The sequence below is a fragment of the Macaca mulatta genome, chromosome 12 (genome assembly GCF_049350105.2).
Source record: "Macaca mulatta isolate MMU2019108-1 chromosome 12, T2T-MMU8v2.0, whole genome shotgun sequence".
In the NCBI taxonomy this organism is placed as follows: Eukaryota; Metazoa; Chordata; class Mammalia; order Primates; family Cercopithecidae; genus Macaca; species Macaca mulatta.
In genome coordinates this window covers 74,910,216-74,929,474 of record NC_133417.1, presented here as the reverse complement: position 1 = coordinate 74,929,474, position 19,259 = coordinate 74,910,216, and the positions used below count along the sequence as shown (strand labels likewise).

At 36.6% G+C, this 19,259-nt stretch overlaps 1 protein-coding gene across 6 annotated transcripts in view; it reads right to left on the bottom strand.

The window, feature by feature from the left end:
• Nucleotides 1-19,259, bottom strand: part of UBR3 (ubiquitin protein ligase E3 component n-recognin 3) — a 268,381-nt gene that overhangs the window by 85,609 nt on the left and 163,513 nt on the right. For 4 of the 6 annotated variants that reach the window (XM_015110341.3, XM_015110344.3, XM_015110342.3 and 1 more), the window contains 4 exons: nucleotides 16,170-16,303; nucleotides 9,402-9,512; nucleotides 4,225-4,437; nucleotides 2,503-2,639 (listed from right to left, as the gene is read on the bottom strand). In XM_015110341.3, coding sequence (XP_014965827.1) covers nucleotides 2,503-2,639; nucleotides 4,225-4,437; nucleotides 9,402-9,512; nucleotides 16,170-16,303 — 595 coding nt within the window. The remainder of the gene's footprint in view (nucleotides 1-2,502; nucleotides 2,640-4,224; nucleotides 4,438-9,401; nucleotides 9,513-16,169; nucleotides 16,304-19,259) is intronic. The other 2 variants (XM_015110343.3, XM_015110345.3) reach the window with 1 other exon arrangement.

Genomic DNA, 19,259 nt, shown 5'->3' with positions numbered 1-19,259 from the left:
AATTCAAAGTAAGTTTATTGTTAAATATTTTAAACGTTTAAATATTGCTAAATATTTTAATGTTCACCTTTTAGGAATAAATGTTATATGTTATGCATAAATAAGTTATATGTTACGCATAAAAAGCCTGGTTTCCTGTTTTGAGAAAATTACAACCTATTTAAACAGAATACAATATACTTTTTTCCTTCAATACATGTAAATTTCTGAGTCAATTTGTTTCTCTTATTTTTTATATTTTTTAGACAGGGTTTTGCTCTGTTGCCCAAGTTGAAGTGCAGTGGCTTGATCACAGCTCACTATAGCCTTGACCTCCCATCTCTTGTAGCTCAAGCAATCAACCCATCTCAGCCTCCCAAGTAGCTGGGACTACAAATGTGTGCCACCAAACCAAACCTAGCTAATTTTTTTTTTTTAATTATTTTTCATAGAGATAGGGTTTTACTATGTTGTCCAGGCTGGTCTCAAACTCCTGGTCTCAAGCAATCCTCCTTGGTCTCTCAAAGTGCTGAGATTATGGTGTGAGCGAGCCACCATGCCCAGCCTTTGTTTTCTTTGTAATGACTAAGTAAAACTTAGAGAAGGAATGTCGCCTCACTGGAAGAGCTTTGCAATACTTTGGGGAATTCCAAGCAAAGGATAATAAAGTTTTAAAGTGTTATATACACTCATTTTCAGAATTACTGTTTTGCTGCTTTAGAGCTTATCATTAAGTTTCAGAAAAGGATGGGGGAAGTATATTTTCTCTGTTTCTCTGTCTACACCTTAGTAAAGTATTTGACATCTGTTTCTGCTTCTCTAAAAAATAGAGAAACCAAAATGTCTTGATCCAGAAGGTCTCCCATTATTATTGCAAGCTTTTTTCTCTAAGTTACTTATAAACTTAAACCAAGAAATGAGGATCTAAAACTTCCACTAAATTATATTTAAATCAAATTGTTTGATTTATCATACTACGGGAAAATTCCAAGTACAGATTATTCCCATTCAATAAAGATTTTCTTAAAAGGTCAACTCTAATAAAATTAAAGGCATAAATACATGAGCAACATAAATGTGTGTAGGTCTGTGATCATGTATGTGTATAAATATGTATAGCAGAACTGAGTTGATCCATATTCAACCCAATCGCCTACAATGTTATAATCACAGTATCATATGGAAGTTCTGTAAAACCTTGGCACCCTGGCAAAGTTAAATTATATTCAGTTTTGTTTTCACATAAAGTATCTTTTATTGCAAGAATGTAGTAACTAGTAACTCTTCAGAAACAAGATACCAAATTGTTATGTCTTCCCCAAAAACATTCTAGATAAACAAGAGGCTAGGAATATACAAACTACAAAGTTACTTTCCAATCCATTAGATCCTTTTACATCAACCCATGTCCAGTATTTGCATTCTCAGACCAACTAATGCTCCTTATCTTGAACTCTAATTTGCTTGCTGCAATTTTTCTAAGTCTGGTTCCACTTCTCCTGGGTTCCAAAGGCTATGTATAGTTCATTTACTCTTTCGTTACCCTCTGTTCCAGGAGTGGGCCAGAGAGAATAGCCATGATTAACTATATACATAATACAACTTATAAAAGCTAAACATAGGAAAGGAAAAACGAAGGTAGCAAATTGAAAAAAACACTAAACCTTGACTCAAGAGATCCTACTCTGCCACTAACTTGCTGTATGACTTCAAGTCACATTATCTCTCTAAATCTTACCTATTACAATACTTAGATAAAACATGAAGTACACTTCCAGAGATATTCAAGGATGTACAGAGTCAGTTTTGGCAGAATGCATTTACAAGTTCTTAGTTGTGTCTGCTTCTCCTCTATTTACTTCTTTTATAGTTCTGCATTTTCACTCAAGTTTTCCAAAATTCCCATTTAGAACTACTGCTTCTGTATTGCATACAATTAGACTAATCCTTCCTAATCTGAAAGATGAGAAACATTTACTTCTAACAGCTTTCTTGAGCCCCTTACTCACTACAAATTGAGGTTTAGAACATGCCTGATCCCTTGCTTCCTCTCCCTTATCTGATTTTTCTAAACTCATGTCTTTTAGGCTATCGCTAGATCTTTCCAGTTTCTATTTAAAACAAAGTTCTTCTACTACTTACTGTTCTTATTTTTCCATAAATCAAAGGGTTTAACATATTACAACGTTTTAGTTCTCAGTATTACCACTTTTTGACAGGTCTCATATATAATACATGCTTCAAGGTATATATCTGTCCCAAAATGTTAGTAACATACTTTTGCCCCATGTACTATTAATGCTTAGTAACATATATGCAAATATTTCATTAAAATAAAACCTCTTCAGGAAATAAAAGAAAGCTACACACTTATAGTTATCCTAGGAGGCACTAAAACTAGCCATAATTTCAACTGATATTAAAAATATGCAACCTTTAAATAAATAAAACAAATATTTATTAAATAATAAAATCAACTATTAATAATAAGTAAACTAAAGAGTATATACTATATATACCTACCTAGCAACAGAGTACATAAAGAGAAAATCATTGTCTGGTGAGCCCGGGGTCTTGCTATAGTCTCTATATTTCTTCTGAGTGGTATTTTTTATATCTTTCATTACAGATTCCATTTCTTTACTTAAATTTGTTTCTGACTATAAAACAATGCAAACATATATATAAAGTTTATATTCACTTTCTTTAATACTGGTCTAAAACTAGAATGTTTATTATATAAACATAGGAAATAAAAATTAAAAAGTCAAAACAGATAGAACATTATCTATTATAAATATATTTAGTATACAAAGATAAAACCAGTCAAAAAATACTCTCTTAAACAGTGATCTTTAATTCTACATTGTGACTGGTAACACTGTAATCCAACTATGAATTAACCACATAAATTATTCTAAGCCAATGAGATGATGGTATTAAAATAATATGTTAGAACAAAGTTTCCATGTCTATAAAAAACCTGACTTTCATTTAAGTTCATTTTTCAAAGAATTATATCAATGTCCCATAAGTTTAAGCATATTTTAAACACACAAGAATTAGGGTTTATAAAATTTAAAAAAGACCACAAATTCTAAAATTAGTCTTCGCTTGAGAAAGGGAATTGACAGATGACTCTACCTAGGTTTAAAGTATGCATTTCTGTTTCAAAAGTCACATATTCACAGTTTTCACAAATTTACTACATAAACCAGACACAACTGTCACTTCTCTCAGAGACCATATAATAAATCTATAATGAAGGTGAAATATTTTAAGAATTTAAAACAAACAAATCCTACTGGATGGCATAAAAGATGAGTTCCCCACTACAGTAGTCTGACTTGTGATGAACAGTTCAATCAATTACGCAATATTTTATCTCTCGAATACACATACACACAAATACATGTGCGTATCTGTGTAAATATATCTTCTTAATCCTAATATACCTAATGGGCATATTTTAAGTGATTAAATTGTGCTTTATATTGAGATATACACACACACACACACAGTATATATAGCTTGTGTGTTTGCTTTTAAATACTTCAACCTTTTTTTTTTTTTTTTTTTTTTTTGAGAAGGGAGTCTCGCTCTGCTGCCCAGGCTGGAGTGCAGTGGCGATCTCAGCTCACTGCAACCTCTGGCTCCGGGGTTCAAGCGATTCTCCTGCCTCAGCCTCCCGAGTAGCTGGGATTACAGGTGTGTGCCACCGTACCCAGCTAATTTTTGTATTTCTAGTAGAGATGGGGTTTTGCCATGTTGGTCAGGCTGGTTTCAAACTCCTGCCCTTAAGTGATCCATCTGCCTCAGCGCCACCATGCCTGGCTAATTTTTGTATTTTTAGTAGAGATGGGGTTTTGCCATGTTGGCCAGGCTGGTCTCAAACTCCTGACTTTAAGTTATCTGTCAGCCTCAGCCTCCCAAAGTGCTGGGATTACAGGTCTGAGCCACCACGACTGGCCTCCTTCAACATCTTAAAAGAGCCTAACTATATCTAAACCTATAGGGGTTCTTGACCTCCGAAGATGTATATTAAAACTAAGAATTTAGCCTAAAGAGAAGTATAGCCTTTGATAATAATTTGTTCTATTACTTTTATTTAAATATAAATAGAAGAGAACAAAACCTCTAAAAGCAATTTCTACTAAATATGTAAAAGTCCAGAGTAATTTATAAACTGAATGAAAATGAAAGCAGAAAATCAGAGCTGAGTTAACCAGGATATTTATGCCTTACACTGATGCTTACTGGGAAAGCTCCCGGTCGTCCCTGCAGCTCCTCCACTTCCTTTATGAGATCTTGTATGCTTTTGTTGCTAGGACGTTGCCAAGGGTTATTTTCCACATTGCTTCCAGGATAACATGGAAGAACACTGTTAGCAAACTGCCTACAGAGGGGACACGTGAATTCTCCTTTGTCCACTGAGAAGCCCTGAAGAACCTGATCATTCTAAAAGATGAAATAAACATACAGATGCATGATACACACATTTACAGAAAACAAAAATTATACCACCCATTTTATAGTAAATTAATAAACCATACAAAAAAAGACATCTCTAATATGTCATAAAGAAATAAACAAAATCCTTCATTTAACTGTTAAAGTTCACCAAATCACTTCTTACATCATAGCAATTACATAACACTTGCCCTCACCAAAACACTGTTTAAGTATCTTACTCTTCTCTCAGTATGAAACATTCAAGTGATTATGCAATTAATCTGAAATGTGGATTTAAGATAAACAATAGTTCAAAAAACAGGTCACATTAAAGTGGGTCACCCTCCTCTTACCCCACACCCCTGTTTTCATAATCTGTAACTGACTACTGGGAAGATTATCCCAATGCTCATGTTCCTTGATCTAGGATAAATAGCTTTTGAGAGCAAATAAGCCTCAAAAAAGTAACTTCTAAGGTGTCTAACTGCTAAATACAACTGATGAGACAACTGAGTTAGTGCTCATTTCATTATATCTTGCATCTCAAGTACTTTGACTAAGAGAACTATGAATTCTATTTTTCACTTTTTGACATTAACTTTTTAAGTCCTTAAAAATGTAACAACATATCTTCCTAAATCCAATTCTACAAACATTTACTAAGCTCCTACTATGTGATAAATGCTGTGCGAGGTGATAGCATAAAGAGTTAAGATACATTTTTCCTTCTTAAGGTGCTCACAATTTAAAAGCAAAATCAGGCAAATAAATTATAGTGCGATAAATGCAACAACAGAGAAGCCTTCCCAGAGAAGATTTGTGAGCTAAGTTTTAAAAATACACAAAAAAGAGAGTGCTAAAAATTGGGGCAATGGTCCTGATCACAGAACATTCTGTGATAAGCTTCTTGGCAGCCTTAATTCTAAAGAATGCTAGATACTCTTTTTTGCTATAACTGAAGCTAGGTTCTCTACTGAAGCACCCCCAGAAACCCTCTCAACTCACCCTCCTACATCTCTCACATCTCAGCACCCTCTGGTGCTGGCCCGAGATCATTACTCTTGCATTCCCTTGTATTTGTGGCTCATGTCATTTAGCAATACTATCCTTTTCCTTCCTTTTCACTGCCACCTACTGCCCGCAACCACTGAAGACTTTGGTACCTTGATACGTTTTCCTCATCACTCCAAGTCCTGCATCTTCCTATGCAGTTTCACTATATATGTATACAACCAATCTTATACCTCAGTCCTTCAGCTCCTTAACCTCATCAGCGCCTACAGTTTTGGCCTTCACTCTACTCCAGCACCTGTTACCATAACCATATCCTTGTCCTGTAATAACTCAAAATTACTCGTGATCTGAAAATATTAAATCTAAACATCTTATATTCTGACTACCAACTTCCACCTCCTTTATTTCCCTTCTTTTTCTCCTAGTTCATCAGGTTTTTCCTATCCCATCTGCACACCATTGTCTACCACTTCAAAAACTCATGGCAATACTTCCCACTTGCCCTCCATGTGTCCTTTCATCATTCACACCAAACAAAGCCTTCATACTAAATTAATCCAATGTATGCCTTCTCCAATTCTGCACTCAAACTGAGTGTTGTCAGAGAAAAATGAAATGCCTTCTTGCTACAAACTGTTTCCAACCTCAACTTTGTCCTGCATACTGCCTGGCACTTTCTCCACATCCTAGGAAGCACTCTCTCATCCAATCCCAGAGTGGTTTTTCTGTTTTTGTTTATTTATTTTTTATTTATTTATTTATTTTTTGAGATGGAGTTTTGCTTTTGTTGCCCAGGCTGGAGTGCAATGGCACAATCTCAGTTCACTGCAACCTCCGCCTCCCAGGTTTAAGCAATTCTCCTGCCTCAGCCTCCCGAGTAGCTGGGATTACAGGGGCTCGCCACCATGCCCAACTAATTTTTGTATTTTTAGTACAGATGGGGTTTCGCCATGTTGGCCAGGCTGATCTCAAACTACTGACCTCAGGTGATCAGCACGCCTCGGCCTCCCAAAGTGCTGAAATTACAGGCATGAGCCACCGTACCTGGCCCCCAAAGTGGTTTTTCAAACCACCTCCTCACCTGCCAAGTCACTCACCTTCCCCACCCCTGTTCCCTTTACTCTAGGAGCATAAGGTTACACCTCATATCTCAGAGAGAAGAGCCTCATAGCAACTCCTTCCATATCCTGCCCATCTCCCATCACAAATATATAATTAATTAACCCCATCAATCCTTCCATCTACTTTCTTCTTTCTGTCCCCTTTACTAATTTCTCTAAGTAGTCTCCCAAACATACCACTACATGACCTAATGCGTCTAGTGTCTAATGTCTAATTTGAGACTTTGTTATTTCCAATCAAAATCTTTCAGTGTCATCATCACCTCCCACCTTGATTCCTTCTTCCCCCTCATGCTCCACAAGACTGTCCTAAATATATTTCAAATCTATATTCTCTTCTCCATTTTCATAGACATGAGTAAGTCCAAGCCCCTACCACATTCTTTCTTACTTTTCTGCAATCCCCCTTCTACACAACTGTCACAATGACTCTTCTGGACATTTTATATTTCTGCTTAAGTCTTTAATGGCTTTCTCTAAGGAATCTATATAAAGTCCAAATTCTTTAAATGGACCAGAAGGTCCCTTACAATGTAAACCTTAATTACTCATTCTGTCTCATCTCTCATCACTCAAGCGCCTTACTCCATCAAAATGTTCTGGCACCTGGCAGATGTTCCAGTAAGACTCTGTGTATACCTAACATTTAGCACGCATACTGTAACTGTTTACTTGTCTCTCTTACGTAATACATATTAAACTCATTGAGGGAAGGAACTGTGCCTTATGTACCATTGTATCCACAATGATTATCACAGTATCTGGAACACTGTAGATACTGAATAAATATTTACTGAAAGAATACTTGAATACAGGGATATGAAAAATGCATAATGTGCTTAAGGAACTAGTAATTAGCTTATTAATGTTGAATTGATGGAAGACAACACTAAAGCAATAGGCAAGTCCAGATCCTGTAGTACCTGAATGCCATTCAGAGAATAGTGAACTTTATCCTATCAGGAGGAAGACAGCAAGAGATTTTAAGCCAACAACACATATTGTTGATTTAAATTTTAGAAAGCTCAATGTAGTAAATAAATTACACCTGGAGTAAGGAAATCAATAAGAAAGCAATTCCTATAATCAAGATGAGCAAGGAAGGCATACACAAAAAAGTAGCAGTGGGATTAATGAAGGTAGAATATAGTCAAGTGAGGTTTAGAAGGCAGAATCAATAGAATTTTGGTAAGGGACTGAAAGTGAGAGGTGAAGAACAGGAAGGAAAAAAGAGATATCTACTGCTTCTGAGTTAGGAATATGGGAATATAGTAGACCTGTATTTAAGAAGTTGCTTTTAAGAAGTTGCACTGCTTGAACTCAGGAGTGTAAGGCTTCAGTGAGCTATGATCTAGCCACTGCACTCCATCCTGGGAAACAGAGTGAGACCCCATCTCAAAAAAAATAAATAAATAAAATAAAAGTTACACTGAAGGAGAAAGAGAAGTCTTCAGCTATAGGAAAATAAGAAAATGTAATGTCCAGGGAAGGATTCTGAATGGGAGAGGTTTGAACTCAGCTCCTGATGAGCTGAGAAGGGGCAGAAGAGGCAGAAAAACTGAAAATACAGAAGAAAAAGAGGTTACCTACTGATGAATCAAGGCCCCTGAGGTGTTGGGGAGAAAGGTCTACCAGAGCTCAGGCAGAAAAGTTATTCCTGAACAGAAGAAAGGCTATAGTACTACCTCAAAGAGTAGCAAAGAAAAGACTGGTTGGGATGTTGGACTCATTTATCAGGGAATAGAAAAGCAAGACAGGAATCTAAGAGAATGTGACAACAGACACTGTTTTCTTCATGACAAAGGAAGAGACCGAATCTATTAAGAGGAAATGAATCTTGGGGAGGCAAAGGTTTGGAATAGCTGCTGAGGAAAACAGGAGAAGGAACTGATCAAAGACAGGTAAATGAATTAATAGGTAGTATTTACAGCCCATAACTCTAGTCTAAGCCACTGTTATAGGAAGCCACAAGTTTGTGATAATAACCATTCACCTAGTTTTATGACTTTTCTAGCTGGGATAGCTGACTGGGTCTAAAGTCAAAGGAGGTTGATTAAATGAGATTCACAAGAACAGAATGGGTATAGTACAAGAAAGAGAGGATAGCGAAGAGCTAATACACTAGGAAAAAATTCAAAGGGTTAAAGGACTATAGATCTCGATGTCAGAGGCAAATCACAATAATGAGAGTGAAGACAAGAGAACTTATGTGATAATCATAAGATGATATGGTAGGATATTAAAGCTTAATATTTCAGAGAGAGTAGCAAAGTCTAAAGTGCAGCCATGGAAGTCAGTTGCTGAAGTGAAAAAAATTTTTCTTTTTTTTTTCTTTTTTTTTTTTTTTTGAGATGGAGTCTTGCTCTGTTGCCCAGGCTGGAGGGCAGTGGTGCAATCTCAGTTCACTGCAACCTCTGCCTCACAGAGTCAAGTGATTCTCCTGCCTCAGCCTTCCAAGTAGCTTGGATTACAAGTGCACACCACCATGCCCAGCTAATTTTTGTATTTTTAGTAGAGACAGGGTTTTGCCAGGTTGGCCAGGTGGCCACATTGGCCAGGCTGGTCTCGAACTCCCGACCTCAAGTGATCTGTCCACCTCGGCCTCCCAAAGTGCTGGGATTACAGGCATGAGCCACTGCATTCAGCCAGCTGCTAAAATGAAATTTAAAATTAAAATCCTTGAAGTTGAACAGGTCTGTGTTAAAGTGAGACTGGATAGTTTACACGATGATCAAAACCACCTAAAAAGATGAGCTGGAATTGGGATGTATATACTATACAAAGATTTAATACCTGGAAAGATACATGCAACTTTAAAAAATTTTTGCAACTTACCCGTAATGATTCCATATAAGATTTATGACAATCTATATGTAATGTGTGACCACAGGTTTGTACATAAACACCTCCTTCCCAGCCAATTGATACTGCCAAGAGACATGAACTCTTCAAAATAAAAAGAAGACAAATACAATTAATTTTAAAGTATAAACATATTTAAATATTAATATGTCCGCATAAACCTCTGCATGATTTTCTATTTTTATATTAACGTGAAGTTTCTATTTTTGTGGTATCAATTAATGCCTGACTAGATAGTCTTAAGACATTATCTTTAAAATTGGAATACCATGAAGTTGCAGCTCCCAAACTTCTATACTCATAATGAAAGAGAATATTATGAATTAGCCTTTGTCCGCTCCATAAAATATATGCTCTCAATATTACACTATAGTTCAGTATGAACTATACTGTTGCTGAGATTAAGTATGGTACTTAATCTCTCTCTGATTTCTGACATTAACAACTTACTTGTTGAAACGCCTACTTTCCTCTGGTTTAACGCTACTCTCTCTTGGTTTTGTTCCTGTCTCTTTAACTGCTTTTCTCAGCCTTCCTTCTAAGGATCTTTTTTTCTTCTCCTTCAATGTCTATTCCTCTACTCCTCAAGGTTCTATTCTCAGTGCTACTCTCTTCTCATTAAACTATTTTTCCTAGTGATTTAAGCAGTAATTTCGACTACACCGTAAGCTTAGATCCCTTGCCTGACTGTTAGATACAAGTACTTAAACGCCACTCAGAAATCTCCAGTTTAATGTCCCAAAGAAAATATAAACTCAATGTGCCAAAAATGTAAATTGTTAGCTTCTCCATGAATCATTTCCTTCCTCTTGGTTCAATAACTCCACAATCTATTTAGTCACCACTCAGAAAGCCAAGAGTCATTCTGTATCACACTCTTACCTTCATACCACAGTATCAGTTCCCAAATCATATGGATTCTGTGTCCTAAATAACTCATGATTTTGGTCTTTCCTCTTCTTTTCCACTACATAATATTCAAGTCTATATCCCACAGACTGGGAGAAGGGGTTCTTAAACAGTTTCTTAACTCGTCTCCTTAACTCAAGTTTGTTCTGATGTACCCCCCATACATCTTTATAAAGTATAAATCTAGTCACAAGAATAACCCAAAAACATGCCTTAATATTTACAAGGTCTTAATATAATATACAATAAAGAAGGGACCTAGACTATATAAGCAAACTATAATCCTTTCCAAATTTGTGTTTTTGTTTTTTGAGGTTTTTTTTTTTTTTGAGATTGAGTTTCCCTCTTGTTGCCCAGGCTGGAGTGCAATGGCGCAATCTTGGCTCACCACAACCTCTGCCTCCTGGATTCAAGTAATTCTCCTGCCTCAGCCTCCCGAGTAGCTGGGATTACAGGCATGTGCCACCACACCTGGCTAATTTTGTATTTTTAGTACAGATGGAGTTTCTCCATGTTGATCAGGCTGGTCTCACCTCAGGGAGTGATCCGCCCACCTCTGCCTCCCAAAGTGCTGGGATTATAGGCATGAGCCATCGTGCCTGGCTCCAGATTTGTTTTAAAGGTTTCTTTCTCTCATCTTTCCTTTCTCTTTTACATCTTCAACTTCTCTTTCATTGCTAATTCCTTCCTCTAAACTTATAAATAGGCGGAAGACTTTTTCTCCTAAAATCTCTTCCTTAGAATTTTCATCAATTGGCCTCTGAATAGCATTTGGGCCTAAACTTGAATTCATTTTCTACTATCTATAGTAAATAGATGGGCGGGCCAGAGCAATGTGAAAGCATAAGATCTAACAGGAGTGGCAGCATATGATGAAAGATTTGAAAGCCATCAAACAAGCATGTACTTATATGCTTAAAAACCTGAGTCAATCTTTAAATTTTATTTTTATAATGTAAGATGACCAATGATCTTTAAATGACAGTAAAGTTCCGATATTAAATCAAGACTCTTCATGAGTATCTAAAGTTGAAAGTACTGTGTATTACATAGTACAAAATGACTTCCCAGCCAATTTAAAGATGTGAAGCAGCATAAATCAAATACAGCTGGTTAGCAGGCTTCTGTTACAAATGAGAAAAACAACAGGAGCCCTGCTCATCCTTGTTTTACATTTTGGAGCTGCTTGAAATTGAAGCAGATTTTGGTGTTAGATCATTTAGAATGATTGGTAGTCAGTTAATAAACCAGTTGCTCTCTTTGGCACTATACTACAAAAAGGCAATTAATCTGTATTTTTAATAAAAATGGTTAGCTTTTAAAACTGGAAACAATGAATCATTTGTCTATACAACTTTTAGATGTTTGAGTTTGACAGTCAAAAAATGCAGGGTAACATTTAATAATGTGAGACTAGTATTTTAGGGAGACCTCAAGTATCCACCACTGTGCTAAGTGCCTAACACTGAAATGTCACAACCTCAATAATTACTAAAACCTAATACAGTAGCTGGAGGTGCCCCTTTTTACAAGAGAGGAATGATAACTTTAGTAATATCACGAAGTTATAAATTCAAATCCAAGTCTATCTAACTCCAAAGATCAGGTTCCTTCTCTCTGTTGTGTCATATTCCCCATGTGTTACACTTCCAGTTTCTACAGTGAATGCACTGTCTTACATAACTAATATTCTACATGTCAATTCTGTAAAATGCATGCATTTAATCTGAAGACAGTAGAATCTACAGTCTAATCCTATAATCAATATCAGTGCCTACTGATGGTCATTCTTCTGCTCTATACAGTCTGGTCCAGCTACCACTCTGGTACTCTTATGTTTAGAGTAATTCAGGAAGAAACCCAGTAAGCATCTACAACACACATAGCATGTGCTAGCCTCTGAATCAACATGAGGCACAGCTCTGGACCTTCAGAGGTATGCAGTCTAGAGAATATGCCATATATACATAAAACAGGTCTTATAAAAGCATACAAAAGTAATGATGTAGGAATACAAATCTCACAATCACTAACAGAAATACAACAGAGTATAATCCAACTCAGATTTCAGCTCAGAGACTTTTTATTAAAAATATTTTTTTCTAGAAATGAATAATTACTCTGGCTGCAAAAAAGAGATACCCTCCCTTTTTGCTCCCATTTATTAGATCATCTCTTTCCTCAAAATTATGATGCTCTTAGGTCTAGGTTTATTTTGATCGATTTTTTTTTAAGTTTTCTATTTGGTGTTGGGATTCATCTTTACCTGTTTACTCTAAAGTAATTAAAAATGATAAAAATTAAAACCAGGATTATTGATAGTGGCAGGAGACAGACAAATTCCTAGGTAGACAGGGCCAGGTCCCTGGTGAAATCCAACCTTCAAACCACAGACAATTTAAAGCCTGAAAACCAGTTGCAGTTTCAGGTAGAGTCCATGACTGGAGTAAGAACTTCCTCGAAGCCTTTTAGCCAATCAAATAGTGCTGCTTTTATCAGGTCCACACATGGACCATTCAGCACACACTCCCCCATTCTGAGACCATAAAAACCACAGACTCAGTCACACAGGCAGCTACGCGTTTTCAGGCCCCCTCTCTTGTTGTTGAGATCTTTCCTGTCACTTGATAAAATTCTTCTCTGCCTTGCTCACTCTCTGGTGTCCATGTACTTCATTCTTCATGGTTGTGGGACAAGAACCTACCCACCAAATGGCAGGGGCAAAAAGGGCTGTAACACATTCCTGGCCGGCTCACAGAGCTGTGGGTAGCAGGAATGAAAAGAGTTGTGACACGCTCCCATTCACTGGACTATGGGAGTGAAGAGCTGCAACCCTTCTGGGGGCCCAGACCTCGGCACTCCCCAAGCAGAAGCTGTGGCACTCCCTTGGGGCTCTGCAGTTGCTGGTGTCTCTGAGTTTTTGGGTGCCACTGCATCCCCGTCATTTGAATGCTGGCACCCAGCCACAGAAGCTGCTTGCAGCACACCTAGCCCCACCACAGGCAGAGCTTGGAGCTGCAATGGTTGAGGGATCCAGACTAGGGAGCGAGCTAAGCATGGCCCGCCAGCCAGCCTGGGTAGAGTGAGCCCAGTGGGCCCTAGTGAAGCCCAGGCAGAGGTGCCACCTAGTGAAGTGGCACCAAAAGAATCCTGTATCATTATGACAAGAAAATAAAGTCTAAATAAGGTGGCAGTAAATTTCTGCAAAAGCAGAACTTAGCATCATTTCCCAATTTTCCTTGAAAATAAAATATTTATTGGTCTCTGATTAATAAAGTAATATATGTATCCTGTAAAAAAAAATCCAAAGCAAGCCAGGTGCAGTGGCTCACGCCTGTAATCCCAACACTTTGGGAGGCCAAAGCGGGCGGATCACAAGGTCAAGAGATCGAGACCATACTGGCCAACATGGTGAAATCCTGTCTCTACTAAAAATATAAAAAATTAGCCGGGTGTGGTGGCGGGCACCTGTAGTCCCAGCTACTCAGTAGGCTGAGGCAGGGGAGTCATTTGAACACAGGCCCCGGGAGACGGTTGCAGTGAGCCGAGATCGCACCACTGCACTCCAGCCTGGAGACAGAGTGAGACGCCATCTCAAAAAAAAAAAGTCCAAAGCAATAAAGAACAAAGTGTGAAAATATGTATGTGTGCGCACATACATGTATTTATACACATGCACATACAGATACTGCTACAAAATAACCATAATTTCATTTTAAAGTCTCTGAAAATATATGGAAGCATGACCCTTATTACCTAACCCAAACTGCCTAACAGGCCTAACCTAGCCTTCCTAAATGGGATAGCTTGAATATTTAAAACATCACTTTACATTTATATTGACCTGTATTATATGCAGGGTGACCTATATGCAGAGTGAACTCTAACCTGGTGATTACTGCATGAAAGATCATTATCAGCCCTATTTTACAGATGAGGAAATTGAGTCTCAGGCCACTTAAGGGATTTGGCCAAGCTCACATTGCTCAGAAATGGCAGAATCAGGACCAAACCCAGTTTTTCTGGTCTAGGATTCTTTCTGATCTACACAATACCTCCCTGTAGGTCCATCAGCTCCTGTAGAAGCCACCAGAAACCTTCTTGTCAGTCTAGCATATTAAGGAACCAGACTCGACTCTGGCTCTTACCATCACTAGGTCAGTTCTTATTTATTCTGATTATGTATTCTGTCTTCCACTTATCTTACTAATTTCTTCCACTTCAATGGATTTATGGGCAAGAAAGTTCTATTTGGAAATCTATCCATATAATCATCTCATACAGTTAACTAAAAATGTTTTACTTTATATTTTAAGTTTATATCTTATCTTTATTTAATTCAAGACACAGTAGATTTAAAAAACTACAACAGGAGAAAGGAAACCCCATTTGATAATCCACTCAGGAAACATCAAAAGGAATACAGAAATTTTAAAAAGACGTTAACAATGCTGCTGCTACTAAAGTTTATCTTGAAAGCCTTCAGATACTTATGAGTTCCGGAGTCCCTAAATGCAAAACACTGAAAAAAACTACCAAGTTTATAAGAAGTCATAGCAGATATGAATCAAATCCATCCTTACTTTACATTTTAAAAGTATCATAATGAAATTTTATTACATATCTTTAAATGAAAGTAAAAGAGGGAGGCAAAAATCTTCATACAATATTCCCACCATAATACAAGTTTCCAAAGAGTTAATACATTAAGTCCTCACTTAATGTTATCAATAGGTTCTTGGAAACTGTGACTTTAAGCAAATTATGTGGAACAAAACTAATTTAACCATAGGCTAACGGATATAAACAAGAGTTAAATTCCTATAGTATATTTCTGATTACAAAAACATCATCATAACTTCTAAAGACCCAAAACATTTCTAATATGAAACACTGAAATGAATGCAGAGTATTTGAGAAAGGTTAATAGAAACAAGAAAACGATTTACCCAGTTTTTAACAAAACAATGAGTACTGTGAGTAGTAGTGGTGATGGGTTAAATTAAGGAATAAGTGTTTGCAAAGTGAAAATCGTTAAAGAGTACTTCCTATTACCATGCAATTTAAAAACAAACAATAACAAATATGCAGGTTCACTGAGCCCTTTCATACCACATCGTTATTATGCAGTTGTATAATTATCATATGCTTTATAAATTTTTACTTTATCATACACTTTGTAAATTTATAAATTTAAAAAAAAAAATACGTTTTCATTATTTCATTCATTTTCCAACCTACTTATTCTAGTTCACAGTCATAGGTGGCTGGAGCCTAATCCCGCAGCTCAGAGCACAAGGCAGGAATTGACCCTGGGCAGGACACCATCCAATGGCAGGACATACTCACATCCACACCCATACTCACTCATACCAGGACAATTTAGACATGCCAATTAACCTAATGTGCAGCACATCTTTGGGAAGTAGGAAGAACTGGAATACCCAGACAAAACCCATAAAGACATGGGGAATTTCATGTCAAATTCCACACTGACAGTGGCCCCGGTAGGGAATTTTTTTCTCATCAACATTATAACAAAACAATGTTGAAAGAAACATTATTTAAGGATCTGCTGTACTCATCATTCCACTTAATTGAATGTGTGTATCACACAATAAACAACATTTAAAACAAAGGTATCACATTTATTATCTGAAATGTTTATTAACAGATTTCCATTTCTTTCTATCCACATATTAATTTTTTTCTAATAAACTTTCAAATTTAACATCAGAATGCCATTTTAGTAAAAGACATATAAAATTCTGGAGGGAAATAACCAACCATCAACTTGGCAGACAAAAGTACTATTTTATAAAGAGTACTTACATCCTTAAAATAACGCTGTAATAATGAAAGCCTCACGTCATGAACGGCTGCACAGGTATCCCAAGGGTAAATCTGCTCCTCTTCAGTGATTGGCAACTTTTTTGGCTCAACATTGTCACGGCACTGCCCCAAAACTACATTAACAGATAAAAGCTCATTAATCAAAAATAATCAATGCCATAGATCTGTAACTCCAAGAAAAGCTGAGTTATTTACCACAAGCAACTCAAATTTTTTCACTATTAGAAATTTTTAAAGACTCCTCAAAAAAGTGGTATTCTAGTTTTCTTCTACAGGCTAAATAAAGCTTCAAATATGCCAATATTTACTTTAAAAAATAACACTGAACTATGATTATAAACTCAAAATGGATGGATGGATGGATTGATGGGTTCCTAAATCTGTCCACTGAGAAAATCTAGATGATATAACTCTCTAGTATTCACAAACTTTATTTCTAAATATACTATTTCTCACTAAAAGGAAGAAGAGATCCATGGAGAAACAGCTGAGTCCAGGGTTGGGGAAAAGTGCAAGGTGACCCCAGAAGGATGTGTGATTAAAAAGAGCAAGTAAGGGTTCAAACACTGAGGGAGCAGATTTATAAGGACCTGGAGTTCTGACTGGTAAAATTTGAGAAAAGTTGAGTATTAAAAAGAATAATAATAGTAATAGATAATACAATACGTTCACTGACCCAGGCAAGGAAAATGAAATAAAAGAGTAAAAGGGTGAGTACAGTCTTAATGTATCATCCTATAGATTACCTACCACCTTACCCAAGTGATCAAACTTGATTGGCACCACCAATAATAGGACAAATTGACACAGTGGACCTCCTGATGTAATGCTATTCAAAGGAACATCACCTGTGTAATATCCTTGCCAAAACTGTTTAACTTCAATCTAGTAACAAGGAAATAATCACACAAATCCAGATTCTGAGATATTCTATGGAACAACCAACCTGGACTCTGAAACTTTAAAAAGGGGCTAGAGAAACTGTTCTAAATTACAGGAGAATAACAAGAAATGACAATGAAAAAACAATACATGATCTTTTATTCGATTGTGAATCAAGAAATATCTGCTATAAAAATATTACTGACTCTGACCATAAAAAAATGATGTAAGTGGATATGTGTATAAGTTAATCAGCCTGATTAATGGCAAAGTGGCATATATGTTAATTAGCTTGGCTTAACCATTCCACAATGTATACATATCAAAATACCATATCACATTTATGTACCCCATAAATATGTACAATTTTTATTTATCAAGTAAATAAGAAACACAAAAAATATTGCAGGGACAACTGAGAGAATCTGAATATAAACAATATTTGATGTTAATAATGTTACATTTCTTAGGAATGATAATGGTACCATAATTATGTAAAAGAATATCCTTGGGCTGGGTGTGGTGGCTCATACCTGTAAACCCAGTACTTTGGGAGGCCAAGGTGGACAGATCACTTGAGGCCAGGAGTTCAAGACCAGCCTGGCTAACATGACAAAACCCCGTCTCTAATAAAAATACAAAATTTAGCTGGGTATGGTGGTGCATGCCTGTGATCCCAGCTACTTGAGAGGCTGAGGCATGAGAATTGCTTGAGCCTGGGAGGCTGGGGTTGCAGTGAGCTGAGATCGCACCACTGCACTCCAGCCTGAGCAACAGAGAGGGACTCTGTCTCAAAATATATATAAGAAAAAATTTAAAAAGAGTATCCTTGTTCTTAGGAGTTATATTCTAAAGTATTTACAGATAAAATATCACGATGTGTGCATCAGAAGAGCTGCTCTTTAAAAAGGGAATAATATTAGGTGTATCACTGTGGGCCCTAAGTTTTGGAGGGATTTATAACAGCAACAGAAGTAAGAGACAAAAGCTGATAGATGCTACCAGCTAAAACATAATTGCCATGATGCATAATCCTCTTAATATGCTGCTGCATTCAATTTGCTAGAATTCTGTTGAGAATTTTTGCATGTATATTCATAAGGGATATTGGTCTACTGTTTTCCTATATTATCTTTATCTGGCTTTGGTATCAAAACTAGCCTCATAGAAAGAGTTAGGGAGTGTTCACTCCTCTTTATTTTTTGGACAAGTTTGAGAAGCACTGGTGTTAATTCTTTAAATGACTGATATAATTCACCAGTGAAGCCATCTGGTCCTGTGCTTTTCATTGTCAGATTTTTTAAAATTACTGAATCAATCTTTTTATGTGTTACAAATATGTTCAAATTTTTTATTATTTCTTGGGTCCATTTGGTAGTTTGTATATTTCTAGGAAATCATTTATTTAATCCATGTCATATAATTTTTTGGCATAAATTGGTCATAGTGTTCTCCTATAATCCTTTTTATTTCTGTGAGGTCTGTAGTAAAGTCAACAATTTCATTTCCAATTTTAGTTATTTGAATCTTTTTTAATGTATGCATTTACAGCTGTAAATTTCCCCATTTTCACTGCATTCTAAAGGTTTAGGTATGTTGTATTTTCATTTTCCTTCACCTCAAAGTGTTTTCTAATTTCGTTTGTAATTTCTTCTTTGGCCCATTGGTTGTTTAAGAGTATGTTGTTTTAGGTTGGGTGCGGTGGCTCACACCTGTAATCCCAGCACTTTGGGAGGCCGAGGCGGGCGGATCACAAAGTCAGGAGATCGAGATCATCCTGGCTAACACGGTGAAACACCGTCTCTACTAAAAATACAAAAAAATTAGCCAGGCATGGTGGCAGGCGCCTGTAGTCCCAGCTACTGGGGAGGCTGAGGCAGAAGAATGGTGTGAACCCGGGAGACAGAGCTTGCTGTGAACCAAGACTATGCCACTGCACTCCAGCCTGGGTGACAGAGCTAGACTCCATCTCAAAAAAATAAAATAAAATAAAGAGTATGTTGTTTAATTTCCATATACTTGTGAATTTCCCAGATTTCCTTTTGTTATTCATAGCTAGTTTCATTCCATTATGACCACAGACAATTTTTTGAATAATTTCAATCTTTTAAAATGTTATTGAGGCTTGTTTTGTGGCCTAACATATGATCTACCTAGGATAATGTTCCATATACCATTGAGAAAAAT